General features: G+C 39.6%; 1 protein-coding gene across 6 annotated transcripts in view; it reads right to left on the bottom strand.

Moving 5' to 3' along the window:
* KIAA1328 (KIAA1328 ortholog) overlaps window positions 1-26,310 on the bottom strand; it is a 187,463-nt gene that overhangs the window by 100,208 nt on the left and 60,945 nt on the right. For all 6 annotated transcript variants that reach the window (XM_049795405.1, XM_049795407.1, XM_049795408.1 and 3 more), the window contains one exon: window positions 9,344-9,471. In XM_049795405.1, coding sequence (XP_049651362.1) covers window positions 9,344-9,471 — 128 coding nt within the window. The remainder of the gene's footprint in view (window positions 1-9,343; window positions 9,472-26,310) is intronic.

Raw genomic sequence — 26,310 nt, 5'->3', positions numbered from 1 at the left:
ACCAGCAGTCCCAGTAGCACACTTGTATGCAGAATTCTCATGGTCAGCACAAGTAATGAAAAATATTAATCAAAACTTCTCATGTCCTGTTAATGACATTCCCATGGATGAAATGAAAAACAAAGACCTAAATATTTAAAAAACAGCATGTGTGTCTGAATTCTCATTTCCCCAATTAAAAAGGACTTCCTCCAGACATACCACTGGCTCTGATTTTACCTGAAGCTTCAGAATCTACACAAAGGACCTGAGATAATGTTTCAAAAGGCAGACATATGTTGATTAACTAGAATGTTCAAGTTAAAAAGAAATAAATTTTAAAAAAATTAAACTGGTACTTATTTCTGCTTTAAGATTTAGAAAAAGCAGAAAATAATATAGTTTTACAATGAGAGACAGTATTATATTCAAAGCTTGCTTACATGTATATCAATTCAAGTGTGAATCGTGAATTTGTGCTGGTGTTTCAGCTATGGGTTTGTGTGTTCACCAAGTGCTACATATTGGTTTGAAATAGAAGAGGTTACTTACAAGTCAGTCTGCCTATACATTCACATGATGGTTGCACATGCGCCCAGGCACACAGAGCAGAAGGATTTTTGCATTAGCAGCGCTGCTCAGAAGCAAGTCTTTCCCACATATATGGACAAGCACGCTGCTACCTGAACAATACTGTGCATCCCAGGTCCTCTACTCCTCTCAGCCTCAAAATCTCTAGGCACTCCAAGGCAATGTACCCACACTTAATGCAGACTATCTCCTTCAACCCCATGCCTAAATGTACACACTCATTACAAGGGACACCATCAAATACTCCAAAAGCACAGATCACCAGGAGTCCCAGAGTGCCTAACTGAATAAGCACTGAAGGATTAATATCCAAAAGGAAGAGTTGTGCCAAGAAGCTCCATTAACAGCTGAGCGTTGTGCTTTATGTGATGAATGTATGGGTCTCAGGAAAAGAAGGGCTCTCCACAGCTGTCACTTGAAATCCAGAAAAGTGAACTCACTTGTTCACAGGCTGTTCTACCTTTGCAGTCTCACAAGCTCATTTAATGAGACAAGTTCTGTATTAAAATTTTTAGTCTCATTTTCTGTAACCATGTACATAAATGGTTCCTGACCCAGATGACGTTCTCAGTATGACTGAGTAAAAGCTTTTCTGATGAGGTTTAAAATTAATATTAGGCTGCAAGAGTGGGTTCTTGACCTAGCCATAAAAGGCACCAATGTCCTTACTTCTTTGTGAAAAGTCCTCTGTCTGAAGTTTTAGAGCAGAGACATTTATCAGATGCACTGTAAAATGACAGTCTTCAACCAAGGTACTGATGTTCACAACCCAACTCCAGAGAGCAAGAGGAGTTTTTGAAGTTACACACCAGAAAACAGAAGACATCCTGAAAATTTGTTTGGCCTGCTCCAGTCAACAGGATTGCTGCTTCTTATGGAGAAGAGAACAGACGGGGAAAGATGTAACGTGGAATCAAATGCATCTATTACAGATTCACTAGAAATTACGTTATTTCAAGGCAGAGACCAACCTCAAGGTAATCCAGACTTCCGAGACAGGTCAGAGGACATCATTTGCTTCCCCTGCTCTAAATCTTACAAAGTAGCTCAGCCAGCCTGAGAAAACATGTATCTGTGTGGTTAGCTTTGACTACGTCAGTTTCAGACAGACAGTTTTCTTGCATAGACAAAAGCAACTCATGTATCCCTGTTTCTGTTGATGATACTGAGTCACCATTAGCACATGACGGTCCTGAATGTCTGCATGGTCTGTTTCTACCCACATCCCAAGCTCTGAAATCATAAGTGAATTTCCAAAATGAAGAGAAACATCTATTACTATACATCTGAAAGTGGGACATTTCAGACATGTTCTGGCATCTGCCGTGAATAGATGGCAACCAAAAATTGTTATGCAATAATATTTAACACATACACTGGATCAGAGACAGGTAACCAGGCTGTTCTAAACCATAATCACATGCAAAGTGCATGCAGTCTTGCAATAAATGCCATAGATGCACAGTCTGTGCTGATGCCACCTCACCAGATATATTCTGCTTATATAGGGAACTGAGTCCAGCTGTCTCAAGAACTTTACAAATTTGTCCTACGGTAGATAAAATCCCTTAAGGAGAGTCCTTAAAACTTCAAATGGCAAACTGTGCATCAGAAAAACTTTAACTTTTTGCAGTTCAAAATGAAAAACTTGAGCTAAATCTTAGGGAATTCGGAGCTAACTCAGAGAGATATTTCTGCAGGCAGTCATCCTGGTACAGACAGAAAAAGAATTCCCACCTACTTGGCTGAAAGAAAATCACAGCCCTGGCTTTCATGAAAAACCTTTCTGCCATACAAAGACCAACCTATGATAATGACCCCAAAATTATAATCACCTGGCTTTCATTAAAGACACTTCTAATTAAACAGCTTGATCAACACACAAAAATGTGCGCTTTGCAGGCAAGAGACAGTAAGCAATTTATCTTTCAGTATAATAATCGCTAATATCACACTATCTGAAATTTAAACTGATTAATAAAGGTATTTAGGTTATGAAGTCCTAGATTAGTCTACAGCCTCTATTTGTTTCAACAGCAAGAAATAGCAACTCTAATTGTTTCCACTTTAAGAAATAAGGGTCCAATTGTTGGACTATTGCTACTGGCCCAGAAGCATTTTCACTTTTTACCAAAATAGATTCTCACAGGATGATTCCTCTCTTGAAGGGCTGGTGAAAAGAGAATACAGAATAGAATCACAGAAAAATTCAGGTTGGAAGGGAACTCTGCTAGTTATCTGGTACAAACCTCACCAAAACAAGGCCACCTCCAAAGTTACATTAGGTTGCTTGTTCAGTTAGGCTTTGAAAGTCTCCAGCATTGGTTTTCAACAAGTCAGGAACTTCAGGAATGTAATCTTGATGACAACATACAGGACCTGCCACACTTAGAGGAATCTGAGAAGTCTGTTACCGGGAGCTGGTGAATCAAGGAGGTTGGACGTACATGAGAAACTGATTTTCATGAGTCTCAACTTTTTAAAAAGGCCAAAGACAACAGAATCAAAGGGCATGTGCATAGGTCAAATAGACTAAACAACTGAAAGTGTCACCATATGAGTAGGCAGCTGGGATGTTTGCACTCCTAATGGCTGTCAGGTAAACAGTTAACTCCACAAAGCGAAGAGTAGAACAGAAGTTTTCTTCCTCAAGGCCCATAGCATAATACAAAATCTTTGACTGCAAGCGCAGTCTTATGAAGCCTTGCATTCACTGAAGAAGTCTTTACTCTCACTTCAAAGTAAGATTGAGAGGATGCTGGTGAGTATGGTCACAATGCTTTCCCAAGAGCCACTACAAGGGTTATACTGAAGAAATTGCAATATCCGAGCTAAGATCTTGTAAAGTGCTTCTCAAGGACAGGCACTCCTGCTACAAATTTCTCAAAGTCTCATAAAAATCCAGATATATCATTTCATAATAGTAACAATATCATCAGAAGTCTACAAGGCCAAGAGAATGTTTTCCTGGAAAGGAAGGCACTGTCGTCTTTCCAGATTTATCCCCCAACAGAAAAATACACACCAGAGATCAGTGTCCACCTAAGGAAAAGATTTCCACAGGAGGTACGGTTTTTAAAGCCAAGTGTATGAAACCAAAGGAAGCATCTTCAAAGAAAAGAAAGAGAAAATCAAAAGACCCTAAAGAGACTAGAGACAACGCTGATTCTCGACAATAGAACAAAGAAACGGTGAACTGGCATAGAACTCGGTTAAGCAGTGAACAGCTCAGACCTCGCTAAAGCACTGAGCTGAGAGTGAAGTGCTTATCACCACGAATACAGCATCATTCACAGCATGCAAGTAGGCGGTGCTTTTATGCAAGCCAAACGTTTCTACTATGGCACACATTTCCAGGGGATGGAGTGTAGGTGAGTTCTGTTGTGAATGCTAGCAATACGCAGATACTTCAATACTGATGCTTCCTCTTCATTAAATATTTATGTTCATCTGCATTGCTGTTTGGTGTTAGCATTTTTTTGAAACGATTGGTAAATTAACTATGACTTAGTAAGCTAGAGGTGAAAGGAAAAAACATGATTTTTCATCCTATTACAAGGTAGTCTACTCCAGACCACCCTAAATTTGAAATATCATCACTGATCACTTTGAACACACACAAAGAAGCACCCAAAACGTGACATTCTCAGTAGAAAACAGAAAAAATGAGGACAAAAACATTATCTCCTTTTTACAGATAAGAGACTCACAGAGAGAGATCAGAGGATTTGTCAAAAGTAACACAGGTACAGCCAGGCTATTCCCTATATTTACTCATGCTAAAACTTTGTCTCTGTCTGGCCTCTTAAAATTATTCCAATACCCTTGAGGTCCCCAGTCAAATTAGTTCTTTATTTATTATCCCAGTTCTCAAGTATCTTTCAGATGGGCTCATCCATTGTTCCGGTACAGCTGGGTAAACAGACAAAGTCAATTCTATCATGCAGATTTACCTCATAGCATTCAAAACCCTTTGCATATGTGGGATTTTTTTTTCTTTAAGCAAGCTAAGAATGTGTTTAAAGGTGACCTGTGTTGAAAAAAAGAGGAATGGGAAAGTTTGGGGACAATCAGAAAGGAAAGGCTTCTGAAAATTGACTTGTTTCAATATCCTTTTCAAAGGAAAAGAGTGATAAATCTAATAACCAATGTTTGAAGCTTCAGTATGTAATCACCCTTATTAAGGCAAAAAATGAGGATGATATGGACAAGAATTTTAGTCACTGACATGAAAAGAAAGCAAGGCTTTCTAGTCTTTCCAGGAAAAGTCTTCCTTTGGACTTTACTGTGAAATGACACCACAACTGTGTCAACAATTTTTAAAATGAACAAGCGATTCAAGAGAAATAGTAACATTAAAAAAAAAAGTCTCCCCCAAACGTTAATCTTCTTAAGATTTTACAATCTTCCCAAAGCAGACCATGTCTTTCAGTATGCCTGCACAGTGCTTAGTACACAACAGTACCTCATTTCTGATGAGAGCCTCTGGCATTACTGAAATATAAACACCAAACAGGAGACAGACGACATAATACACAAGAAAAGGGGAGAGCAGAGATCCAATTGAAAATAAATTCTTGATATTCCTTTCTGTCTACAATCCAACCCTATATCTGTGCCATTTATACACAGTGGGGAAGAACCAAACCTTAAAACACATACACAACAAGAATTTATGTAAAGCAAGAGAATTAGCAGCTGAGACTACAGGTATTATCCTTCTTTTAGCAGAAGTAGCCCAATAATCCCAGTCCTGCAGAAACTCAGCTGCATGTCCAACTTTTGTGACTCAAGTCCTACCCTGGGCTGCAGAACATCTACAGATTCATCAGCCAGAGACTTGCCAAAGTAAACTGGAATCTTGCCTCTGACATGGCAGTGAAATAGCGACTATTTAACTAGGTCAGACCTGATTACCTAGAACAAGGGCAATTTTCTTTACATCTCTGTGTAAAGCTTCTGAAAATGGCAAAGACTAAACATTTGGGGGCTGCAGAAAGAACATCCAAAAATCATTTTTGATAAACGAGGTTTAACTACATTTAATATGGATGGTATTTTCTACTAACATTAGCGCAGAAGCCTATTGTTAGTAGAGCTCTTCACTTCCTTTACACAAGAGCTATCTCTTTGAATCTGAGTCAACTTTAGTGACCACTTTAATATTCACTTTACAATTAATGCTTCTTTTTATGGGTTGGTAGAAGGTAAACCAATTTCAGTTTGGCTTCTAGGTATTGAATTTATTATTAAAAGTTATGTACTTAAAACTCCTATAATGAAACCAGAGGCATCATGAGATATTAACCTAGAGTTAATGCTGAGAAGGCCAGTTTGAATAATTCAATTCATGTCACCTTAAGTACCTTTTCAAATGGAATTAACTTTATCTCACAAAAAAAGGAAGCTCCATGTTCCAGTTACTGATTATTGACTCCATGAGAGTTCTGTCTTAAATCATCTCACCACCATCTTCCCAGAAATTTTATTTTGCTGCTACCAGAATGCTTCTTTAAATTTTGAGGGCTGACTTTCATTATAAAGAAGCAATATTAGGTAAGAGAAAAACGTGGTTTCAGAATTATTGCTACCGTTAGGTGATGCTAAAATAGACAAAAATAAAAGTTAACACCAAACTATCTGCATTAGTTCAATGTAGCTACAAACCAGGGCTGCATTTCAGCCACCCGCACACAGCTACTGCAGTCGTTGGCCTCCCATACAAGTCCACCTCTTTTTGCAACAATGCCACAGATGTCTGGTAACTCTGCAGTTCTCTTGACCTGTTAACTGCCTCATTCGAACACAAAGCCCAGCATTTAAACGCTCAAAGGAGATGCTTTCAAATAGTTATCTAAGTGCAGGGGAAAGTGACAGCTCATGGCCAGCAGTATTGTAGAGGAAGAATGAGGTAGCCAGACAGAGGAAAAGCAGGTGATGTTAAGATATAGGTGTAGCATTAGAAATGAATCAAAACAAAGAAGTAGGAAAAAGAGGGGAAAATGAAGAGAAACAAGAAAGAGCAGTTCTTAACAAGCAGAACAAAGAAGTGCTTCAGTACAGAGTATAACTGTGCAGTCCCATGTTTCTGCAAGACATAGGAAAATCAGAATGACATCTTACATTGAAGCACAGATGCCCTGGTAACATCAGCAGTCCCCTAAAATAGGAAATGCTGATTACCTCTCCTAGACAGTTCAAAGAAGTGAAAACTAGGTAGCAAGCTAGTATCTATTGATTTAAAGCCAGACATATCCAGGATTTCCTTAGCCCAGCCAAAAACAAACAATAGGGAAAAGCTTCCCAATGGATCAGGATTCAAACAAAACTCAGAAAGGCTTCCTTTAGCCTAATATTTAAACAGAGTGGCTTTTTTTTTTTTTTTTTAAAGTCCATCTTAAAACAAAAAGAGCAAGAGCATAAAAGTTTCAGCAGGGCAGAGAGCACTGGTACGGGCAGCAGCACTCAGAGCAGGAGGAAAGTCTTCTGGATCTGTCGCCCTCGCAATTCTTACCTCCAAAAAATCCCTGCCCTGTGGCATTTCCCATTGAGACAGAAACGAGAATGCAAGCCCTATGCCTGGCTGAACTACTGTGTTAAGACAACACTCAAAGAGAACAAGAGACTTATCACGACCCTAAGAGCTCACAGTTCAGGTATTAAGACAAGAGACAATATGACAGCAACAAAAGAGATCTGTGAAATAATAGTCCAACAGGAAGCAGACCAGTGACTCTTCTCCGGTTTTGATAGATATCACATTAAGGCATGTGTTAGGGAAAGAACCGACACAATGAGGCAGTCCTGCAAATCTCTCCAGTTTCTGAGCTGTGAGGAGAAACATAGCATGAAGCACTTATTTGGAAAAAAGGTAACAATTTATAAAGCCAAATGCATTCAAGATATAAACAGCTCTATGCCTACCAGGACTGCGTAGAAAGAGAAAATTGAAGAGGAAGGCCAGAAACATTAGAAATATTTGGCAAGCCATAAGAAAAAACAGTTGAAACATGCATTGACAGGTTTTTATCTATGCCTACAAAGCTTTGCACAGGCCAAGAGGGCTAGGGTAATTTCAGACCTACTAGGCTGGAGCTGTAGACTAGGTAACCATAGAAGAAATGTCAAGCCAAACCTCAATATAATACCTGAATTTGCATTTGTGGACAAAAGTACCTTTAAGTATAGAGAAAAGAAATAATGGGATCAAAGACAAGCTCGATAGACCTTTGCACATGAAATCAGAAAACAATTTCAGAGAATTCTCTGTGTATATCTTGATAGAACAATTAGGAAGACAGAAGAAGAAGAGGAGATGAATGTGGATTGGTGTACCATAAGATGCTGATTTGACAGTTAATGGGCTGAAGGTTTCCTCTTATCTACTTCTACACTTTTGCACTGTAGATGTGATTACACCAGATACCTTCATACTAGGTGCTAACCTGGTACAAGATAGGTGTATTTAAAGTTGAAAGGCTAAAGGTGAAAGGTTAAGCATAGCAAAACTTGAGAGGTATTGGCATTATCCCAAACACAGCTGCCGCAGTGCTGTTGGACTGCATGGGCTCCTCTGAACTGTTTTCCAGAGACATCCCCAGCAAGTTGCATATCACAGGAAGAACACAGGCATCATCCATTCTCAGAGAAAAAGGTTCTTGTTTTGAACTCAACACCATCACAAAATGGATGGCAGATGAAAATACAAAAGAATGGAAATGAAATGTTTGTAAAGGCTAAAAGCCTGACAAACAGCTCAATGTCCAACAACTTATTTTACAAAAAAAAAACAAACCAAAACAAAACAAAAAATCATCAGCAGGATAAAAAATGATTCCTAATGCAAATAAAGTCAGAGAAGTATTGCTACCTGCTTCCTGAGTGGAATTAAAAATTACTCCTTCCTTCACAGGCTCCTGTCTGTGTAATTTTGTTAGTAGGGAATGACTGAAAGGCCAGAATCAGGCCACCTTCTGGATACTCTGTTTGAGCCATATTATAAGCCTTTAAGACTCTTCCAGCAAAAGAAAGGATCAAGGCCCCCACCTATAAAAAAAGGAAGCTACTGAAAGAGAATAGCAGGTAAGAACATCCGGTAGAGCACTTGCATCAGTAGCCTTCATTTCCAGGGTATAATCTGCTATAAGCAGGGATGCAAATCAAGTACGGAGCCATAAGAAAAAAATATCAAGCAACCATGTCTTCAAGGCTTTGGGCATATGCATCTGAGACACATTACCACTTAATTTAACACATTGTATCTCTAGTCAACATTTTCTGGTTTTAAACTGCATATATAATTATAGGTCTTCTATAAACAGCTGAAATCAGATGGGCTGCCTTACACGCTTAAGAAAGCTCTTACTGACCAAATACATCATCTGTAATGTTCTTTTCAATCGTCAAAAGCCACAGTGAAAATCTGAAAGGCTGTATCTATAGTCACTGCAATTACTCTACTGTTTAAGGAACAGGACAGAAAACAGAAGAGCATCTTAACAGTTTCCTTAGCAAAAGCATGGTTTCCTATGATTCCTACCCCATTACAACAGGGTCAATTAACTTCAGCTATTTTATTGACCCAAAATTTGGGGTGTTTTTTTTTTGTTTTCCTGCAATCCATGTATTAAGGGAAGGGCTCACGGGAAGCCAATCACAAAACAGTATACAATACTATATTGCAAGAAAACACACTTAAAGTTTAGTTCTAGTAAAAGAGAAAAGACATTTCGAAGATGTAATTAAAAAAAGGAGATGGGAAAGAAGAGCTTACCTTCTGCTCCTTTTCTTTGGCAGCACTGAGTTCAGAAAGGGAGAGTGATAGTTTTTCCTGCTGCTCAGCTAGGTACTTCTGATAAAGGCTCAAAAGTTCCTGGCATTCTCTGTACTGCTGCTGCAGAGGTGAGACATCAAAAGTTAAGGGAAAAATACTCTTTAGTGAATAGAGTCAAATATATACGAACTTACTCTGTGTAAATCTGATTTACAGATCTGTAAACAGTTCAATTTAAAAACAGATACTGTGTGTTTAAGTAGGGCCTAATGATGACAAATCTGCCTAGAGATGAATGTTCAAGTACAACTTTCTTTCTACTCAGAGAGTGGAAAAAGAAGAATTGCATCAAATTCTTTTATCATTGGAAAAGGGACAGCAGCAGGAAGCAGGTGATGACATTGTTTCAGTTGGAACAATTACAACCCTCTGATTTGTATTCAGCAAAGCCAGACACTACCAATGTTTATTTATAAATAAATAAATAGCCAGCCAAGTAAGTAAATAGTCTATTTTTAAGCACAGACATGGATTCACAAGCCCACATACCCAAATCCAATCTCTTTGCTTGAGCAAGAACACTTCCAAAACCCACAGCCACAGATGCAGCGCTACAAGCCTTTTAGAGACCAGCAATGATTTTTGGACAGTAATCTGGAGAGGCAGCAACTGTGGTGTTTGCAAGGATATTAGCAAGCAACAGTGTCCTGCCTTGCTTGCAGCATTGAAATTCCAATAGGAGATAAATCTGCTCTTCACCTGTCATTGTGTAATTCCCTCCCTTGCTCATGTAGCATGGTAAACCATTTATGCTCCCCTCTCTCCCCCCTCACTTTTAATTATGCATGCAGATGGGATAAGGGCTCGCTGTCCAAAGAGATTACTCTGAATAAATACTTTAATAACAAGTCACCGCAATTAAGGTAGGGAACAAAAACTTCTTCAATCTATAAAATGGTGTTGAGTTACAGATTTCCTTAACATTTTTATGATCTAATCATTGCTTCTGGGCAAATTCATGTTGCAATCATTTTTGCCAATCATGGCTGCATAAATAACTCACTGCTTTGTTATTCCCTATTATGACCCTGAGGTTTTTTTTTTTCTTTTTTTCTTCTTCTTCTTGTTCTTTTGGGGGTGGGGGGGGCCTTGCCAGGTTTTGTTTGTTTGTTTGTTTTTCCTTCCCTTAAATAAAAGGCGACACAGAGAATAAACGAAACATTTTAGGAAGCAATAGGAGGTTATTAAACCTCAATGTTTAAATCAATCAGGAGAGCCCCTAGAACACCTTTGCTCAGCACCTGGAAATAGGGTAGGGTACAAACAATGGTCTAAACAAGCTAATTGCTTTCCAGAGCCAGTCTGCCTGAAGCCTGAGCTGTTTTACATTTCAGTTCATTTTGTCAGAGAGCACCAAAAGGCTGAAGTGATTTGTGGTGGTCTCAGGAGTCTCTGCCAGCTATGATGTATATAAAAGAAATTTTTTATTCCGGTTGTAACCATAGGCAGTAATGTTTATAGTAGGTGAACATATTAGCCTGGACGCAGGGCATGAATTTTACTCTAGAAAAACCAGTTCATTTATACAGCCTAAGAGTTAAATGTCGGTATTTTAAGACAAATTATAGGGAAATTCATTTAAACCCATGTTATGTGGCAGAATATAAAAACAGACAGTCTTATCTTTATCAATTTTTTACAGCCCTCTTAATTCACTTTGCTTCCAGCAACCCCTTCCCCACAAAACAGATTTTACCCTCTTCTCCCTCCAGCTAGCACACTGCTGGCACAAGGAACGAGTACCCCAAACAGCCTTGGGGCACACGGCTGATGGCCATGCACCTACCTTCACTCTTGCCACAGTGTCAATATCAGTCCTTCTGGAAAGCTAGGCAAGATTGCCCTCACTCCCAAGCTTAGCACATATATGGTGCAAATGTACCACAAAAGAGATGCCCAAATGGTGTTTTACAGACTGAAGAGCCCTTGCTGTGTACCTGATGCTACCACCTCTTGCTTGCAGCTGCCAAATTTATTTAAAATACAGCTTAAGCTTAAAACATGACAAGTAAAATTAACATTAGGAAAGCATGCAAGCAAATCCTAATTGTCCAAGGGTCAGTTATGTGACCATGAGTGGGAAGGGCAATAGTTAACATGAGCTTGAACAGCAACTGAAATATTCCTGAAATTCTTGTATGATTCAGTCAGCATTGTAACTGCTAAAACTTCCTGTGTTAGAAGATTAAAACCTTGTCCAATCACACAATCATTCTACATTAAGCAACATATTGTTATAGCCACCGTAGTCTAAGAGTCCAAAGCCCTGCTTTGCTTACTAAGTGAGTAAACATGAAGCTTCAAATGGGGAGGCGGGGGGCAAGTTCATTTAAGACGCAAGCAGAATAGCTGTAAGTATGGTAATTCTCCATAATGTGCTGGTACATTTACTGCAGAATACGTTCTCAACAAAAAAAAGCCTTAATATTCTTAATATTAGACCTTACTCTTCCATTCTATTGAACTTTTGCTAAAAGCAGCAAAATTATCTCTTTTTTTCCCCCTACAAATTAGCCAGGCAAACACCATACTGCCACAAAAATATTTAAGTCATTCAGATAAAACAAGGGCACACACATACTATGGCAATACAGTCTCTAGACAAATACATAGGTAATGGCAAATATTTTCATAATCCACTCTAAATAGAAAAGTTAAGGGCGAAAAAAACCTATAGGACAACAAATCCTACAGATCTGCATTCCACAGAAAAACTAATGCGCCTAAATGCTCACATCAGATATTTCTTCACGAGCACAAATATTGGATTTACAAGACGTTAGTTACCTGAGAGAAGTGGTACTTGGCATTTCACTGAACGGTAGTTTTATGACCAAGAAAAATGCATTTGAATGTATCTGAGTAATACATTTTATGCAGTTTGTTAGTATTAAGTTGTATGTAGTATTAAGGTTGTATATGGCGGGGGGAGGGGAAAAAATCAAAATCAGAAATGCAAAGGTTGAGATTTCAACAGCCACATTTACATGCATACTGCAATTACTATATATTTTATAGAATTAGTTAATTTTGTCAGTGAATGTAAGTCACAGAATTAAGAGTTCATTTATGGCTCTTAAGAGATAATACCTCAGTGGAGATAGAGGTGGCTTTGAGAAGAGGGACTGCTAGCATGCAGCAGTGGCATGCTTACAGAGGCCAGAAACAGATTTTCAGGGAGGGGGACATTAGGCAGGGAACAAAGAGCTTTTTCTTAGAGATGAAGCTTCACAAGAAGGCACAGCCAACTTAATGCTCAACTGCTGCCAAAGACACACTCCCACTCGCCCCCCTAGTCTCACTCTCTCCCTCTGCACCAGCTCTGCAGCTCTCTCAAACCCCTCACTCACTCCAAGGGCTCAGCAAATTGACTCGGCAAGGCAAAGGCTCAGTTAAGCACAAGAGCTGGCACAATGCGAGCAGAGGGAACAGGCAGCTGGGAAAGGGGGACATCTCTTCCCGCAGCAGTGACCTGTCTGGTAGTGTCCATCCACCCTGCAAAACCTCAACCCTACTCTTTCTCCAGGTCCACTCTTAAGCCTCAGGCTTTTAAGTCTGCTCCATGACTACACCTGCTACTCCTAGCTTACTCCTTGCTGAAATACTTTTAGCCCTCTCACAAGCTTAAGAAGGACAGCTATGGTTCCTTGCTTCCCCAGAAACTTGGTTGGGGGAGGGCAGAGGTGGGCAAAAAAGTGCCAATCTCTAGCATACCCACTGACATCCGGTACTGTTCGCAGCACGCTGTTTCCACTGTCTCTGACTGCAAGTGAAGCCCAGCTTAAAGTCTGAAGTGTTCCGGTTTAGACCATTGAGCAACTTCCTAGAAAGATTTTGAATTTTTACACATCAGCCTCCCCAACCTTTTGTGAGCCATGCTGACACTACAGCAAGCATTTCAAACACCCACTGGTGTCTTCATCTACAGTCGAAGTTTTCAAATGAAGCCAACACCAGGCCACTCCACAACTTCAGCTTTGCTGAAGTTCTCCATTTCTTAAATCACTTTTTGTAAGAGAAAAAAAAAAGAAATAGAGGACCTTCTCTTTAGCAAGAAGGTTTCTTTAGCCTGTATCATTCAAGAAGAAATGTTTAGTTTTACCTCACTTTATTTTGATGAGAAAAGAAAACTAAAGCAGCCTCCAGTCACAGGAACCTATGGAAAAAGCGTTCTAGAAGCTATTAGCAAGGGAAGAGAACACTACTAATGAGATTTTTTGGCAATCAAACCAATAACAAAGGCCCTGTTGTATTTTCAGAGTGTTTGTGAGAACTCCTCACCTAGTGACTCCTTCCTCAATGGCTTGTCACAAGCACTTTTGGGACAGGCATAAGCTCTAGTGTTCCCTTTTTACACATGGGAAAACTGGCACAGGGAGTCTTCAGGCATGTCCATGTACACAGCTGCAGACCAGCTGTCCCACACTCCACAAGCCAGCTCCAGGACACAAGTCTTGCAGCTGTAGGGTAAGGTAGCACAGCTCAGGCATAGCACTAACAGACCAGATTCATCTTGCACCTGATTAGCTTAGAGTGCAAGTTTGCCTGCACTCACCCATGCAGACAAACCCTAAGAGACTTCCCAAGCATCAAACAAGATGCCCAGGGATGAGTAATTCCTATAGTCCCTAACTATATTTCTGACTTTGGACTATCCTTTCATCCAAGAGTGCATACTCCAACCATGTCCAGAAGAGAACACAAGAGCTAAAACTCCATCTTCAGCAACAAGATACTCTAGTCCCATCAGCCCCTATGTCCAATGGAAGATACTCTACATGCTCAGAGCTATTACAGAGATCTGTAAAGATTAATAAAGCAAACAAAGGAAGGAAAAAGTCAAACAGGCACACATTAGATTTAAATTTAAATAAGGTAGCAATAACTTACACTTTGTGGTAGAGATACAAGAAACCTTTAGTGATACAATTTCGGCACGTGATGAAGAAAGCTTTTTGACATCTGCAATCATGATCTAGTAGCCACAAAACACTTTTTTTTTTTTTTTTTTTTTCCAATCCCTGCTTAAGGACATGCATCTAGAAAGCTGACTAGTTATCATTATAGTGGCAGTTTCAGCAAAGACCAAACTCTTCACTGCCTCAGACAGACCCTTCAAGACAACGGCTGTGAAAAAACTAGACTGAGAATGAGACACTAAGGAAGTACCACTGACACTAGGTTGCTGAAGCTAGACTGAGCACTGAAAGAGGTCTTTGGTTTATGAAGAAAAATCTACTCAGATAATTTGCAGGCAGACCTGAGCTTGTCTGCCCGCCCTCCAGCCAGGTGTGTAAGCGCCAGACCCATTCAAGGACCCAGGCACAGCCACAGTAGCACATCATCAAGCACTTCATGCCTGATCTAATTTACCTTGCTTTTATGTTTTTGTGGGGTTTTTTTGGTTTTGGTTTTGTTTTTTTTTCGTTTGGCTGCAACACCAACACTACACCATTTCCAGAACGTGGCTGGACGGTGGCTGGCAACTTGAACAATGTTAAAGCAAGCTCATATAAACACACACATGTTTAATAGACACACCTCTACATCTATAATTTTGGCACTTTGTAGTACTATGGCATTCCACTGCACTGTTACTCAGTAGCCCAAAAATGCCTTAAAATGCTACTGCAAGAGTAAGAAAGCATTTCACCAAGCTCAAGCAAAGGCTAAGACCCCACATAGCTGGGTCTCCAAATAATACTGTCCCTGTGTCTACAACTAAGGCTCAAGCTACACTTAAATGCTCATAATACAAGGAAACAGAATTTGCAGAGCTCCAAAGGCCCATGACAGCCTCGTGGCAAATTCTACTACAAGTGTGCTCAGTTTGAAGTGGGCCCATATTTCTCCATGCATCATGCAAGCGTATATTTTTCAGTATTTCGACACATGAGGCAATGAGGTTTACCTTATACCTTAATATTTTGCATATCAGTAGGAGAAAGATACCATGCCTTTTGGAAAAGAAGCAATATGTATGTCACTCTGATTTCCACCTGCAGGCTCTCTTCTTCCTAACCAAAGAAAGGATTAAAATAATGCAGCTTCAACTACTTACATATGAAAAGTCATATGAATAAAAATAAACCGCTGGTATTAATGAATTAACATCTAAAAGGAACACTTTGAAATATGAACTAAGATATTCTAAGCTTTTTCCTTTAGCATTAAACAATTACATACTTCATTGGAAGCTGACCCACATTTAATTTTAAAATACAACTTGTGTTTAATACATATATAGTTCTGTGCTTTGACAATCTCATCTCAGAAGAGCAACAATAGGGCTGCATTGCAGAAATCAAACTATCCAGGCACAGATCAAAGTCAACCCTAACATGTTTCTTCTGCCTTAAAATTAAGAGAAATAAAATAAGTGGCTTGAACCTATGTGAATCACTGTTCTGTGAAAGGGTAAAGACTAGTAACTTCTATGAAGGTTTATTATCTAAACTCTGAAGACGCCGCAAAGACTGAAGGTAATAAAATGTTTTATGAACAACTTCACTTCGTTTGTTCTTATATAACTGAGTTTATGTGGACTCCTTGGCACAGCGATGCTAAGAACCTGTAGGAAACTTTCTGCACATTCAATTTTCAATGTATTAAAGAATCCTTTGGCACTGGTCTGAACCTTATGAGCCTTCAATTCAAAACACAAACTCTTTCTGATCCAAAATCCTCAGGAAGCACATGTCTGAAAGCACTATAAAGAAGGAAGTCCCATACAATAAGATAGAGTGATCTCCAATCTGAAGCCCAACAGTTACATTTTAATTTACACTTGAATATTTTAATGTTGTTATCCAGTCAGTAAATTAAATCAAGATGAAAGAATAAAAAGGGAAGATGCATAGGGAAAAAGGTCACAAGGTCCACAAAAGTTAAGAACTTCACTCCTGTTTGAAGCATCAGCATTATGTTGTTGAATGCCACAGCTCTCATATAAAAGGAATCACTTAATACATGCCCATTCTGTTTGAAGGGAAATTAAATTTACATTCTTTCGGAATATGGTATTGTAATTAGTTCATGACTTGATTACACTTCGAAGTGAGCCAAGACTGCATACAGCGCATACAAATTAGTTAAGTTACGGTTACATACCTGAAGAAAAGCTACAGAGTTAAGAAGAAAGTTAGGGACAAAGCCAGGGAGCTTTCAGGAAGCATATGTAAAACATCAAATTGAAATCTAGTCTCTGGACTTACTGATGTTAGGTGGGAACAGAAATAAAAAATGCAGTTTCCTAAACAGCTGAATGAGTTGTTTTATCCACCCATACCACCTGTAAGGCAACTGTTAAAACTGATCCTAAAAAAAAAAAGCAATGAAAGATACAAGATTTCCTACGCTGGTTAAATTCACAAGTATGATTTATTCCTAGTGCTTGTAATTTTTTAAATTTCTTTTATAGACAGGCTAAGTTTTGCATCATCTACCAAATATGCTGTATTCCACCTAGATGATGAAATTCCCAAGATTGCCTTAAACGTACTGAAAAATACTGAAATACACAATATAAATATAGTGCATCTAAAATTGGCCAAACAAAAAGATAGCCAGTATGATTTGAAGAGAGCAAGGAAAGCATTTAAACCTAAAACTAATTCCCAACATAGCACATGAACTTGGAGAAGTTTCTGTCATACTTTCAAAATGGAAAAGCACTTTAGAGTACAGTATTTGATCCTATGTATCAAAAATCCTTTCCACAGGATATGCCAATCAAACTGGACAGCTTATCTGCCATGTTCTCTGGTTCAAAGGTGGGTAAGGACAAAAAATATCACACACCATCATATGCCAGCAGATGTGCCTGGATCAATAAATGCAAATACCATCTCAGAGCTTGCACTTCCTATTCCAAGTGGAAAACACATCTCCAGCCTTATCTTCATTAATACAAACAAAAGGATACTTACAGGCAAAGAAAAAAGAAACTAAAGGTTTATTCTGCAGCCTGGCTGTGCTAACAACTTTCTTCTAGTGAAAAGGAAGGAAAAATGCAACACACAAAAGGCAAGTTATGCCACTACACACACTGGCAAAACCATACATTTTCATAATAATGGACATAAAGCTGATGACAGAAGAACTAAGAACCTCAATACACAAAATACAGATCCCACAGATAATCATAACAAACTACTGGTCCTGGCACGGGCCATAACAATTTTTACTTTTGGCTTAAGAACTGCAGTGGCAGGAGATTTTCCTCATTGGCAAGAAAGAGTTTGTTCAGAACATACTCGCTCCTTTCAGGGGAGCTCTGCCAACTTCTATAGCAACTTTCAGGATTTAAAAATTTCCTTTGGCATTTGCTTAGACGGAACAGCTACCCAGCCACTGGAAACTGTTAAGGAACTTGTTACTTACGTATTTGTCTATCAGCTGGTAAATGTACAATCCTTTTTTATGGAAAAAAAGAAGCCAGGAGATTCAGACATACGCAATTTCTGTGCAAAACAGCCCCAGCATCCGAGCACAACACCACACATTTCATCATGTATGACAGAAAATAATCTCAACCTGTGCTGTGTAAGAATTCGAAGCCAAAAGAAGGTATTGCACCTATAACCATCCACACAAAAAGTGTGCTATTTTTTCCTTTTACTTATTTAGAGTGCAAAATTAAACAAATAAAAGGAACACTGCATAATTTAGCTTTCATTTTCTATCAAATTGCTCATAATTGTAACCATAAAATGATAATATTCTACCATATGTGCATCTGCAAAGCCGACAAAAGCACTGGTCAGCCCCTGTGACAAGAAAAATGGACCTGTCGCTCCACCTAGTGACCTTGCTGGATATTACTGCTCTCCTGACTGAACTTGCAGAGCGCTTGTCAAATTTACAGGTTAACTTTGTTACAGAGAAGGATCTAACACATCGCTTTGCAACATGAAAATCCGCTATGAAATCCTCCTGCTACCATTCTTCCTCAAATTACACTCCCCTCCATCCACATAGGCAGTCACGGCTTTACATAAAATACGCATCACTGGAAATACTTGCTGGTTTAGTTGCAGGCCTTTGTGAGAATTAAAAAAAACCTTTCACAGTTGCCACTGTTACTGTTTACACAAAGCCATTTGTCATATCAGTAATACTTGATATTAAAACAGACATGTTCTTTACTCTAATTTGACAACAGAGCTCCTGGCAGAAGCCTGAGGAGAGATAAGGTGCTTTTAGCCTATATGGGAATTGAGGTATCTGAGAAAGGAGGTACACACAGCTGTTATGTTTAGACACAGTAAGAGGAGTTATTTAACAGGATAAATGTGAGCTTGGAGTCAGCTGCATTGAGGAAAGGGAATGAAGAGGCAAAAGAGAAATGGAATGTAAAACCTGAACTTACTGAGAGCAGAGCTACAGCACCTCCATCTCAATTAAAGAACATGCATAGTAAATCAAAAAGGTGTCTGCTTTGCAGGGAATGAGAATTTAAGATCACAAAACATCAACTCATTTTGTAATGAAGCTTATCAGGTTTGGTCTTGGTTACTATCAGAATGGAGATCACCTGAGAATACACAGTGGTGTCTGTCTTGTTGCTTCCTCGCAGGCAACCATCAATCATCACTCTTAATTTTATATACTTGATGTCTCTCACTGAACCTTTTTCTTACAGCCCTCAAATGGGAATAATGCTGATGGAGAAAAGCAGACTCTCCTTCGGCCACTCTCAGAATGAGAGATTCCTTGTTCGGGCCCATACTGGAAAGGAAACCTGTCCACCATAGGGAATTCTTTTGTTTGCTGCTTTCTCACGTGGCTGCCTCTTCATATCTTGCACAGTCAGCATCAGGGTTGGGTATTTCAACTTTATCCCCCACCCCCACCCCAATCCCCACCCCTTTTAAACTAGAACATACTCAGACAGCATCACACAGATTTTAATCTGACTATTGGCAAATGGTGCAAAAGGCAAGATGAAAAATCTGTAAATGCTGCTGGACCAAAACAGAAAAAGAATAAATACGAGTGAGCCAGGAAATCTTGCCCTTCTTATGGAACTGCCTTCAGTGTTATAGCTAGGACAGCACAGGATGTAAAAATCACAGATCATTCTAGATAATTTAATTTTTTCTTTTAAAGCTATTGCTATTTTGACAGTCTTTCTAACCTTGTTAGAACACAATCTGTTTGCACACTGTTGATGAGAGAAATGCAATGCTCCTTTTCCTAAAAGGCAGCTGAGGTCAAATCAAACTCCATACAAGTGCATTAATACTGATTTTAAAAGAGGTGTCCCCAGACCTAAAAAAGGAAAGTAGTCAGAGTGCTGCAAAGATCTTTTCCACCACATGCTGTACACATCTCTAATTAGATAAGTATTTCAGAGTTACTTTAAAGGCCTCAGAAAGTTGGTCTTTTCATGTAAAAATTGGCCTTAAACATGACAAACTGAAAAGCACTGGTTTCACTGAACTGAAGCCAGTGAAGAGAAGATTTAATAACAGCCTCATTATAAGGTTCATTGTTGTAGGACTATTTAATATACAAGATTAACACATCTTATCTCCCACTTTCATTGAAACCTATTACACCCCTCATTAATACATGCACATTTCTACATCATTTACAGCACTAAAGTCTCAAATAGTATTGTCTGAAACAGGGTGTGTTCTGCTGCTCTTCCTCATGGTAGGCTCTTTTTGCAGTAACAGTACTCAAAAATATGCCTCACTGCTCAAAATGGAAGGCATGGCTAGGTAAAGTAAACAGGGCTGCTTAAAACAGAGAAATTAAAAATAAAAATCAATTGCTTTGCTAACACTCTGGATTTCATTTCTTGACTTCGCTTCCCTCACATTCAGACCAAAAGGTGACTTGTAAGACAGAAAACTTCTAGCTTCCCAACCTAATGAATAATGGTATTTTTCCCTCGTGACAATTTCAAATTTAAAAGTGAAGTGAACCACACCTCCTCAAATTAACAGGCATTTTAAAATTCTTCAGATCTGGATCATCAGAGAAGAAAAGGAAGCTGTATGGTACAAACAGTACAACACTTTCCCAGATTATATACTTTTGTGTCCATAGATATACCAGGACAGACCAGAACAACGTTCCTTAATATTACAGGAAGGAGAAGGTATCAGATAAGGAAAAAACCACATTTTTACATTCTCAGTAGACCAAAGAGACCAGGTTGGTCCCTTTTCTTTCACAAACAGGAGAACTGTTAGAAGCTGGATAAATACAGTACCCAGCAAGACAGAAAATTTCTGTTGGAAGCATTCCAGGACAGAGAATATGCATTTGTCCAGCAACTGAACAAAGAGATTCAGGTTTTTACAAGCTTTTCTGTACTTCTGCCCACTAGGTTCCAGACAAAGAAACAGAGGAGATTTTTTACATAGTTCCCCTAAGCTGTGGAACTGCTCCCCACAAAAGGCTGTAAATGTTTAAAGTTTACTTGGACTCAGCTAAACAAATTCACAACAACAAAAAAATCCATCCAGTGCTATCAAACATGGAGAAACATTTTGACAGCATTTTTTAATTACAGGTTTCTGGACATTGGGAGACTTTGGGGGCAAGTATTACTATTTGCTTATCCTGTCCTTATATTTGTCACATGCTTGTGGCCACTATCAGTGTTAAAACACCAAACTTTGTCATTTGACATGGTACAGACATTTTATGTTATCATACTACAATTAACAAGTTAAATATACTAAAACTTGTTAAGCATAGTGAAGATATCTTTTCTCCAACCATCTGAAGAGAATTGCTACCACTCGTAAATTGTTAGAAAGCATGTTAACAAAATTCCCTTTCCCTCACAGTCGACTTTCTGAAGCTACCCTACACCAACAAAAAGGTTTCCAAATCAAATGGTTAGTATTTATTGAAGAGGAAGAAAATGAGTGACCTGAAATGATTCTACTGGGAAGTATTGATAACAAAGACTTAATTTCCTGGAGCCAAATGTACAGCTCCCGCGGTTTTTCTACTGTTCTTGGAGATACAGATGCTTACTCTGGCTGAGTAGTTTTGTATTAGAAAAAGGGTGTTGAAACAACAGACTTATTCCCAGAGTGACACCGACCCATTCACATTTACTTTTGTCTTTTGGTAAGTTTACATGCCTTCAAGTAAAAACAAGTTTCACGAGGCTCTGAAGTGCTATCACCTGCAAGAAAAACACTCCTCTCACCTCTATACACTCACATTTATTAACACAGAATGGCTGGCATTCTGTAGGTCGTCTTGGCTTCTTACATGGAGCATACCGAGATATCTGGCTGGATGTGTGTAAACCAAGGAAGTCTAATGTATTGGTGGGGAAAAGTGAAGACCTCTTCTCCATAGCTGTGGCTTTTTTCTCCCCATTATAGTTCTCCATTCCTTTAGAGAAACATTGGTAAGTGTTAGCCTTGAGGATATCAATGCTGCAGGGCCATTACTCCAGAAGACAGGAATTCTGAAATCTAAATTCAGAAGCTCTCATCAGAAGAAAAAATAGCAGAAGAGAGTTTGCATGAAGACAGTTATTGGCAGCAAGAAAATGATACTTTTAGATATCCTCCTCTCACAGGATTAATATTTGAGTAAGCAAATAGTTCTTTGGCAAATTCTTTACTTACTGCAATAGTCAGAATCAGTCAGATGCCTCCATACATACAGCCACTCTCCATAAAAACAAAACCAGAAAAATCTGTGATCCAGTGGGTCTGCAGGTAATGCAGGGCTCACCATGGATACTTAGAAGAACTTAGTCAAGTCAGGTACTGAAAAGGCCTTATTGTAAAATACATTCCTGTGATTATAATAAATTTCTGAGCCATCAAACTAAAGACACTATAAGGAAATGCAGAAAAATATTCAACTCAAAGATTTTCTACAATAGGGGACTATAAAAATCAGAAATTAGGGTTATTTTCCAGACCAACATCATCAAGGTAGCCTGCACACCAAGCTATATGAGAATGCCTGTTTCTTGCCAAACAAATAGGAAAGGAAGATTACTGTATGTGAACACCTTGCAAGGGCCCTAGACTAGAAGCGACTAGCTTACAAGAAGGAGGACCATAAAAATAAATAAATAAATAAATCTAGAGAGCTATTTTCTTCATAGAAATTCAAAACACAAGACACAAAACTCTTCAACGAAGAGTTCAGTGAACTCAAATACAAGATCCTACAGGTCTCAAGTGATACTACTGCCAAGCCCAGGGCACAAAAGCATGAACATTCATTGAGGTGTTCTCATAGATAAACATTGTGGAGACCATGGAGGAGTGATACCCCCACAAAATTAACTTTTGAAGTGATTAATTTAGAAGCCAAGACTGCAGCAGAGCTGCTCAGTATTTCTCCTTAATTTCAACAGACCAAGGAAACACCCATACCTTTTCTATCTCAACTGGAAACTTAGTCCTGTGCTAATAGCTAGGAAGTTTCATCACTGCAGTATCTGAATAGCTTACTGGTATCAATGGACTTACTGTCATTATCCCTGTATATTCATTCTACAAGGAAGGACACATTTCATAAAGGGGAAGGAGAGCTACAAACAAGGTATGTGATTTACGTAACTTCACAGAAGTCTGTGCAACACAAGTAAGAGATTTCACATGTATTAGACCTCAGAGTACTTCCACAACAGCTTACAATGCTATTATTTCAGGACCATTTTCTGAACTGTTGTGCCCTGTACTGACAATGTAGCTTTGTGGTCAGTCTCCCTAGCAGTCTGATCTCTAGCTAAACAAGAAAAAAAAAAAAAGAAACCTGCGTTTTCCTGGTTTTTTGACAGTTTTCACCAGTAAGACATTTCATATATGCCTGCCTTTCCCTTCCAAGGATTAAGGTGAGATAGATTTGAAGCAAGATAGGGGCAAAAATTAAAGCAGTAACCGTACTGTAACACATCTGCCTCTGAAGTGAGAAGGAACAGACAGCACCAAAACATCTTCAGATCTGACAGGTTGCTCTGCTACCAATCTGCACTAGCAGGTGAGACATGTCACTCCATGACAAGTATCAGAAATAAAGGAGCTTAATGCAACTGTAAGTGTTTTAAATGATCTCTCTCTATCATGCAACAGGAGACGACAAGCAGTTCTAACAAAACATGTGGAGATTTTTCTCCCCTGAGCTGCAAAGCTTTAAAATTAGCACTTCATGTGTGCTTGTTCTCTTAATGTCTGCATTTATTAAGGAGCAAAACAACCATGCATCTGAAATGCCAGAGAAATATGGATCCATAAATAATGCCACATTCCTATTCACACCTAATCTAAATATTTATGTAGTAATTTACCAGCAAAAGATGCAAACTCTTCTTTAAATGTTACATTGTGTTAAAGGTTAACCACATGACATATTTTATTATGAAGTTCTGAATTCTGTTTAAGACACGTTTTTCTTTTCAGTGGAAGTTCTGGTATTGAAAAGGATGGACAGAGGCAAGTTAGTCTAGTCACCTCTCAGATATGAATGCTGAAGTTCAGACTTCTTCAATATTTTTTCAGTCTACATAGATACAGGCCATGCAACTCAGCAGCATACTGATTCAGAGAGAAAGGGCCACCTTCTTCACAACTGGAAGAGCTACAAATAGATCTATTAGTGAGGCTTAGTTCTTATAGCAAGACTGATGATGCTGAGTTGCACTTAGAAAAGCAGCCTCTACTGAAATCAGCACCCAATCAAAAATGCTATGTACGTACCCCTAAGAGAAATGTTAAATGTAAACAGCAAAACTTCCCCCAGTATAAATACATGCCCTTGGATTTCATAACATAAGTGCTAGATGTAGCCTCATCTTGCCAGTGATGTAATGCTTCTCTGTCCAGTACCTTAAACAGAAATTCATGATACACTCCTCACTCAGTCCTACAAAATACAGTTTCTCTCTTACTTCATATCCTGCTACAGTTATCATCACATATTTATGGTCTCAACTGATCCTTTTGATTTCTTCTTGAGCTCTCACCTTCATGCTTTCTGTTCCTAAAACCTTTAATATTAGACGTAGTTCCTAACTTATCTTCTATTTTCTCTCTTATACAAGACTTTCTTTAGAAATATTACTCTGCTGACTTCATTTCCAGTTCTCTTGATCTCTACATCTTTGGTCATAGGCTTGCTAAGATGATGAAGAGGACTTTAAACTAAAGTTGCCAGGGAAGGGAACCTCAATCCATCCCACTCCAACCACTTTGATGCCAGGGCCAGCAATAGATGCCCAGAGCCTGGAGAGGGATCACAGGTCAGCAGGAGAGCACCTGAAGAGCAGCACAAAGGAATTCCAGCCAATCCAGCCCATAAGTCAGCTTCATCAGGGCCCAACTTCAATGCCTCTATGCAAATGCACGTAGCATGGGGAATAAACAAGAGGAGTTAGAGACGTGCACACGCCTGCAGGGCTATGATCTTATTGGCATCATGGAGACATGGTGGGATGGCTCCTATGACTGGAGTGTTGGAATGGAAGGATACAGGCTCTTTAGGAAGGAGAGGCCAGGGAGACGAGGAGAGGGTGTCACCCTCTATGGCAATGACCAGCTGGAGTGCACAGAGCTCCACCTGGGGAGGGACGAAGAGCTGCCCGAGACCTTATGGATCAGGATTAAAGGGAGGATAGGTGTAGGTGACATTACAGAGGGGGTCTGCTCCAGGCCATCTGACCAGGAAGACCAAGCAGATGAGGCTCTCTACAGACAGACAGGAGCAGCCTCATCTTCACAAGCCCTGGTCCTCATGGGGGGCTTCAACCACCCCAATATCTGTTGGAGAGACAACACAGCAGGGCGTAAGCAATCCAGGAGGTTCCTGGAATATGTTGATGATAACCTCCTTCTCCAAGTGATAGAGGAGACAACGAGGAGAGGTGCTATGCTGGACCTTGTTCTCACCAATAAGGAGTGGCTGATGGGGAATGTGAAGCTCAAGGGCAGCCTTAGCTGCAGTAACCATGAAATGGTGGAGTTCAAGATCCTCAGGGCAGAGAGGAGAGTGCATAGCAAGCTCATTACCCTGGACTTCAGGAGAGCAGACTTTGGCCTCTTCAGGGATCTGCCTGGTAGAGTACCATGGGATAAAGCCCTGGAGGGAAGAGGGGCCACCTCCTCCAAGCTCAAGAGTGATGCATCCCTACAAAGAAGGCAGCTGGCAAAAACATCAGAAGGCCTTCACGGTTGAACAAGAAGATCCTGAACAAACACAAACACGAAAAGGAAGCCTACAGAGGGTGGAAGCAAGGAAAGGTAGCCTGGCAGGAATACAGAGAAGTTGTCCAAGCAGCCAGGGATGACGTTAGGAAAGCTAAAGCCCTGATAGAATCAAATCTGGCTGGGAATGTCAAGGGCAACAAGAAAAGCTTCTGTATGTTTGCTGGTGATAAAAGGAAGACGAGGAAAAATGTGGGCCCTCTCCAGAAGGAAATAGGACACCTGGTTACCTGGGACATGGAGAAGGCTGAGGTACTCAATGACTTTTTTGCCTCAGTCTTCATCAGCAAGTGCTCCAGCCACACCACCCAAGTCACAGAAGGCAAAGGCAGGGATTGCGAGAATGAAGAACCACCCACCATAGGAGAAGATCAGGTTTGCAACCATCTAAGGAACCTAAAGTCCATGGGACCTGATGAGATGCATCTGCAGGGTCCTGAGGGAACTGGTGGATGACGTGGCTAAGCCACTATCTATCATACTTGAGAAGTCATGGCAGTCCAGGGAAGTTGCCACTGACTGGAAAAGGAGAAACATAACCCCCATTTTTAAAAAGGGAAAAAAAGGAAGACTTGGAGAACTACAGGCCAGTCAGTCTCACCTCTGTGCCTGGCAAGATCATGGAGTGGATCCTCCTGGAAACTATGCTAAGGCACATGGAAAATAAGGAGGTGACTGGTGACAGCCAACATGGCTTCATGAAGGACA

Source organism: Accipiter gentilis, chromosome Z (assembly GCF_929443795.1).
Source record: "Accipiter gentilis chromosome Z, bAccGen1.1, whole genome shotgun sequence".
Classification (NCBI taxonomy): domain Eukaryota; kingdom Metazoa; phylum Chordata; class Aves; order Accipitriformes; family Accipitridae; genus Astur; species Astur gentilis.
This window is presented reverse-complemented; position numbering and strand designations above follow the sequence as displayed.